The sequence below is a fragment of the Branchiostoma belcheri genome, unplaced genomic scaffold (assembly GCF_001625305.1).
Source record: "Branchiostoma belcheri isolate BF01 breed outbred unplaced genomic scaffold, Haploidv18h27 scaffold184, whole genome shotgun sequence".
In the NCBI taxonomy this organism is placed as follows: domain Eukaryota; kingdom Metazoa; phylum Chordata; class Leptocardii; order Amphioxiformes; family Branchiostomatidae; genus Branchiostoma; species Branchiostoma belcheri.
The window spans coordinates 48,208-55,053 of NW_017803313.1; the positions used below are offsets into that span (position 1 = coordinate 48,208).

Here is a 6,846-nt window from a genome sequence, read left to right on the forward strand (position 1 = left end):
AAATTGTAAAAAAATGAACTTGAAGACTAGATTATTCGCCAAACCATATTCTGTGTCATTTGCTCAACCCTCATGACCACGTAGATTTCATAATGAAAAGAACTTTTTTTTTTGCAAAACTTTTTTTTTTTGCAAAACTTTTTTTTTATTCGCATCAGTTTTGGGGCTCCCGGCAGATGTCATCCATATATTCAAATCAACATGGCCTATATGGTAAATTAAAAAAAAGAACATATTCACATAAATGACACAAATACATGTATACAGTACACTCAACACTCACCAACCAATACATTGTGGACAATTACAAACTCTTTCCGAATTTTACACTACTCTTCCTGGAGTCCATAGTGAATAATCAGATGAGTATTTGGACCATCACACACCGGGGCACGCCCCTATTTTTTTTCAAAAGGTGTGGTGGGTTCTTTAACGTGTGTGGGCTGTGGCTCTCCCCAAGCAAGGGACCTCCATTTAATGTCCTCCTGATTTTCACCTGAGTGAAAGTCATGGAAAGTGCCTTTCTCAAGGGTACAAGATCGGTGACATGGCATGGGCAGGATTCAAACCCGGAACCTATCGGTTGAAGGCCAAACAGCCCCCAACTACACTACACGACCATGCTAATGCTACCACATTTAAAAGCTCTACAGTTCATTCAATAATTTAGTCATTGCAGGAAAGGCAATGGTTAGGTATCGCTTTGTCCCAGTAAGCTGTTGGTAGTGTGTAGAGTTGCGGAGTTCCCTCCATGTTGCTGTTCATGGGTAGGGGTTGCCACATGGAGAAGCGAGGCGACCTTTCTACTTTCACGGCAAGGTCTGTACACAGTTTTTGTCTGCGAGTTGATAAGCGCTGAAGTCCAAGATGCTGGAGGAGCTCGGTGTATGTGGTGAATTGCCAACCTATCATCAACCTGCAGGCCATTCTCTGCACACGCTCCAGGGAGGCCGACTGTTTGTGAGTTAGAGGTGAGGCCCAGCATGGCGTTTTCAAGGTATGTCAATTTTTTCTGAGCACAAGAGCTACATTGTGTATCTACCACCCAAAATTGTGACTGTACCATTAGAAAGTTCTGCTGGAGCACTGTGGAAGGCTGACAGGGACCCAAAATCATTTCCAGTTTTGGTTGCACCCTACCAACATACCACAAAATGTGATTCATCCATGACTTTTCGAATTATGCTGTTCACAAACAAAAACAAAAAAACAACCAAACAAAGAGCCCCAAAAACATAATCTTAGAAAAGGTAATACTGATACTAGTACTAGTATTAGGGACACACACACACACACACACACAGATATACTAGTATATATACCAAAGAGCAAATAAAGCATTTAAAGAATTGCGGCTTTTTCAGCAAATATCTGTGCAGTTTAATGCCAGAGTTACCTGGGCAGGCATCCAGCTCACACATCTGCGTCTGCCTGACACTTCCCTCACACGGCAGTCCTCCATGGCTGGGTGCAGGCTTGTCACACTTGCGCAGTCTGGTCTGTACACCTTTACCACATGTCACATCACATGGCTGCCACGGTGACCACTGTCCCCACACACCATTCACTGAAGTATATTCAATTTGTTAATCACTTGTATCGTTGTTCACAGTAAAAAAAGAACAAAACAAGGGTTTTACAACCTCATTCCTTCGCCAAATGATCCTTACCATTACGACTGATGAAATTATACGTATGCATTTTTTCATTGATTATAAAAAAATGCATTTTCATTATGGATTTTCATTTTCATTATGGATTATATCAGTCCGTCATATTCTCCACTCAGTGAAAGCCTTTTCTAGCACCTCCTCATAAATGATACAAATAAGGTTATGATTTGAATAAATTATGTTAACTTTATTGATGTTCACATTCACTTATATATTAATAACTTCCGAATGTGGCAAGTATTAACTGCCTTGCATTTACCACTATGAAATTATAACAATTTCCCATTGATTAGGCAAATTGGGTCATCATTTATAAATCCTTTCTGTGCTGTTTTTGACCGAGGTGTTTTAAAGAGAACAGGGGCGGGGCTTGCGGTGTTCAACCGGAAGGGTCCATTGAAAACATCACCTACGGTATGCTACGGTAACAACAAACTTAAGGTAACTACATGTCAATTCCCACATTCAAATATGTCACTGTGAGGTTTACAAGATGTCATACAAAAAGTGCAATGTGGTACATACCAGGGCATGGTTCAGTGTGGCAGTCTTGGACTTGTGTGGCTTCTCCTGTGCATGGCTTTCCTCCGTTTTGAGGTATTGGGTTATTGCAGGACCGGGTGCGTTGATGGACACCCTTACCACAAGTTGCAGAGCACTCCTCCCATACTGACCAGTTTGACCAGCCTCCATCAACTGAAAGATACATACACATAAGGTTCTGTGGAATGAGGTTTCTTCTGTTTCCTCTAGTGTACAATGATACTAGCCTGTACCAGGCACTGTGGATTTCTGGAAAAATAGTAGAAATTGGCCAAAATAAAGGTAGTATGCCAGGGGAGTTAGCCGGCCAGAAAATATCCAATCTGCGATCCCGTGACTATTTTTCCAGCGATCCTTGGTACCTGCATGGTAGAGGCTACAATGATACGATAAATTATTATTCTGGTATCATCATGTTGATTTGATTATATGGATGACATCCGTGCGTGCATGAATTTTCATCCATTTCCAAAAACTTTTTTTGACCACACTGTAAATCGTACAAAATGAGTGAATATATGTGGTATGTTGCAAAAAAAAAAAAAAGGATTGGAAAATGATACTACCGTCATAGAATACCGAAATCAATTCAGGAAAAGAGTATTGTTGTGTTGTTAAAAAAAGAAAATAAAGAGTCTATTATTATTCCCCATACCATACGCTGCTTATGGACATATAGTCATTTTTCCAGCCTTTATGACCAGGACTGGTAGATTTCACAATGAAGGAAATTTTGCATGCTTGTATCAGTTTTGGGGTTCCCAGATGATGTTATCCACATAATCAAATCAACATGGCCTTAGTAGGCAGACTCACTTTCACATTGCCTAGGATTGCAGGTTTTAGACTCTGTATGTGGTCCAACACAGAAATGCCCATTGTTTGCAGGAGGAGGATTATCACATCTTCGTCTGCGTGTCTGAACACCCTCCCCACATGTGGTACTGCAAGACTCCCATGGCTGCCAGGGAGAGAAGCCACCATGTACTGCAAACAGAAGAAGTCTTGTTGATGGGTCCCTTTTACATATGTAATGTTAACGTTATGTATTAATGTGGATTTTTTTATTAATTAGAACAACACAACACACATTCAAAGTGTCAGGAAAGCTCTTATCAAAGAATGAGCTAGCTTCAGTTTGTACTGATATTATCATTGCAGAAAAGTAGAATAAATTATCTTGACATTTTATAAATTAGTTTCCCCTTTCCAAAATTTTTCCATTGATTGGGCTATTGTTTACAGATCTGTAAACCTGCATTGTTCGAGTTATGGCTTTCAGAAGGTACTGTATTATGGTTGAACATCATTGTAGAAACAATAGTGATAGGGTATGTTATATTACCTCGCACAGTTATCCGAAAATTAACAAAACTTTTTCCAAAGCTGTTAGAAGCCAGGCATATGTAGTTTCCAGAGTCTGGCATCTGAGCAGCCTCTATACGTAAGGAATCATTTGGCAATATGGTCACCCTAAAATAAAAAGAGAAATCGTTACTGTTATGCAATAGTACGTAATGGGGGGTGCCCTAACTTCAGACGTGCCCTAAGTTCGGATGGATTTTGTACTGATCTTATTATGCAAAAGTATGCCATGTTTGTTACCACTAACTTTGCTAATTAAAAAGGCAAATAATCATAGTCAATGCATACAGCTGTTATTTGCATACAAAGTAGAGTTCTGCATATTTATTTATTGTTTTGTAGAAGAGAATATCAGTCATTTTCACCAATCATAACAATGGTGCTGAAAAGAGGGTCACTTCATTACGGCGGCTCGTGCCCAGAAAGAAACGACCTGTACCAAAATTTGACACAACTGCCACAAACACAAGGAATAAAGCTTTACAAAACAGTAAATATGTTGGTCTCTGAGTGTTTGATTTGTAGAAAATTGACCTGTGAAAAACAATGTCAACACCACTGTCTTCTGCATTTCCCATGATTCCCATGGGACCACATTGATTAATATTGTGTAAGCCGGGTTTTCAGTGGAAACATGGCTTGATTGTGTTAGATACCCTCCTCTCGTGAAATGACAAGTACACACAATCGCAATTTTACTGTCGAAAGAAAGCTAAAATATCATGAAATTTTATTCTTTTATTTATCTATTTATTTCATTTTAACACACCTGGGTAGCCCACTCAGGTTTGACAAGTTGATTTTCAGTGGGGCCCAGTTTACAGAAATAATAAAACATAAGTTAATACTTTAACAGAAATAACAGAGAATTGTATGTAAAACATAAATAACGCAGGTAACCAAAGTATACAAAAATAAATACATGAGATTACTTAGAGACAAACAAAACCATAAAGAACAAATCAAAATCGTTGTCCGTTACTCAAAAGCCATTGATCCGTCAAGGTCGGTTATTCCTGCGGAGGTCAGAGATTCTTATTTTTGTTTACTTAATTTCATCATCAACGTAGCCTGGGTACCATCCTGGTTAGTTTACGTCCGCTCCCATGGTGTGAGCGACTGTGGGAGCTAACCAGCATGGTACCTCACAGAGTTTGTCGCTTGTAACGCGGAGCGTGAAGGGCTCATGAATAGTATGAATGAATTTCTTATCCAAGTATGTTGTTAACATTAATGTTCTCAAAATTAATTCATCTAAACCTGACCACTCTCTGACAGCTTAGCCTCCACCAACCAGGCCTTTCTATGGGAATACGGATCGTAGAATTCAGCAAAAAAGAGGGTAAAATTGGCCAAGGAAGTACGGCCCCGGGGAGGTACTTAGTAGTTTTTTTCCCTCCGAAGGCCAGTCAAACCTATAAGGTGGCCAAACTCCCCTGGCAAATACATGTATTCTCCTATATATAGCAAGCATAGTTACATTTGTAGTCTGGTAGAGACTACTGACAACTAGTGATAGAGCGCCGTAGGTTCGAGCCCGTGAAATTAGCGTCCGATGTTAGGGCACCCCCCGTTACATCTGTTCTCGATATGCAAAATCCCCATGTATACTAAACTGTTGCTAACCTCTTACCTGGCCCCTGCACTAATAGATGTTTTGAATAAACAACTGCATCATAGGTACCACCTCTCAGAGTCCAGACGTGAGTCTGTTCTATCCTGTGTTTAACTTTATTTTAAACACAACAGTAACATGAATGGATGTCTGATATTAAGTAGCATACCATACAAAGTAAAAATATCTTGCACGTAAGTTCACTTGTGTTGGTAGTTACATGCAGACCTTAGTCATAAAGGCCTGGTGATTTATTATATTGTATATTACCTTGCAGTTTAATTGGTGGTTATTAAGGAAATGACCAGGCCTTATGACACTTACAGTGCTAACAAACCCGCGCTGAACCCAGGTAGCCAGCTTTCGACACCAGTGCGCTAATGACTACTCCAAAAGGTCCGGACCCATTGGAATGGATCTGTTAGGCCTCGTTCATGATTGAAATGTGTTCCGGTTTGGCCACGATCCGAATCGAAGCGGAATATATTTTTGCGTCCGTGATTCAAAACTTGAACCCACACTGGAAACGGTTTCACACCTCGAATTGACTTTCATTTCATATGTATATCACAATTTCTTTGAATACTAGTATTTCCTGAGAACCCGGCTCGTAAGGCGGAGAGTTTACGCCTGTCCGGGCGAGTGGTCGCTCGTTCCCGACTCATGTCCTCCCCATGGCATAGGCTGTGCCCCGGACGCATCTAGCGCAAACCCCCACGGTCCGCCGCCCCAACGCCCCCGTTGGGCCGCTCGCCCTTGCGCCCAGGGTAGGTTCTAGTACACACCATCCAGTTTCCTCTGGATCTCCTGATTTACCCAAGTCAATATCGGAACTCCTGTTTCCTCAGTCGACCAGTAATTAGAACTCGATGTCAAGTGTACGATTCAAAGTAGAATTTTCGGCAGTACAAGCCACTGCGCCGCAAACTATGGCCGACCGTGGCCCCCACGTACCCGGGAGTACAGCGTCGAACCGGTACGATTCGCATCCGCGCGTTCATGATTACAATTCTACGAATGCGAATCGTATCGTATCGTTTCAGACCACCTCGCGAGGTGGTTCAGAATAAATCGCAACGGAACCGGTTTGGAGCGTTCATGTTCCTAAATGAATCGATTTATTTTTTTAAATCGAATTGATTCGCAACAGATATCCAATCATGAACGGGGCCTTAGTGGCGCTTGAACCTGTTACAACACCATGTACCCCTCAGGATGGGTCATTAAGCCTAAACAAACCTGTCCTCAGTAATAATGGTAATTCCTTCCCGCTGCCATTGAATGGAAGGGGCTGGCTCTCCCATGGCTCCACAGTTCACCAGGATGGTACCACCTTGGTCCACCACAACATCCTCAGGTTTCACCACTATCTGTGGTGAATCTATCGATCAATCAGAAATGTTAGTTGGTACAAGCTGATACTTAATCTGCTGGGTTTGACTCTGTTGTTCCGAGTCTCAGGGATATTTTTCAATATATGAGCAAAAATACAGATAAAGGAATACTGCCTCCATTATTTACTGATTTCAGACAAGAAAATATGAATCATCTCATCAAAAGTTTTTGTGCCCAAACTTTATAAAGGAAAATTTCCTCTGTTTTCCCCGTAACAGCCATGTATGCTGACCTTGCAAAGTCAGCTCTGCTGTC

At 41.2% G+C, this 6,846-nt stretch overlaps 1 protein-coding gene across 1 annotated transcript in view; it reads right to left on the reverse strand.

Moving 5' to 3' along the window:
- The window catches only part of LOC109467616 (hemicentin-1-like), a 47,224-nt gene extending 40,384 nt beyond the window's left edge, over window positions 1–6,840 (reverse strand). The window contains exons 1-6 of the mRNA XM_019765632.1: window positions 6,824–6,840; window positions 6,436–6,577; window positions 3,562–3,689; window positions 3,033–3,203; window positions 2,199–2,369; window positions 1,397–1,567 (exon numbers count right to left, since the gene is read on the reverse strand). Of these exons, the coding sequence (XP_019621191.1) occupies window positions 1,397–1,567; window positions 2,199–2,369; window positions 3,033–3,203; window positions 3,562–3,689; window positions 6,436–6,500 (706 nt within the window). The 5' untranslated portion in view covers window positions 6,501–6,577; window positions 6,824–6,840. The remainder of the gene's footprint in view (window positions 1–1,396; window positions 1,568–2,198; window positions 2,370–3,032; window positions 3,204–3,561; window positions 3,690–6,435; window positions 6,578–6,823) is intronic.
- Window positions 6,841–6,846: the final 6 nt, after the last annotated feature.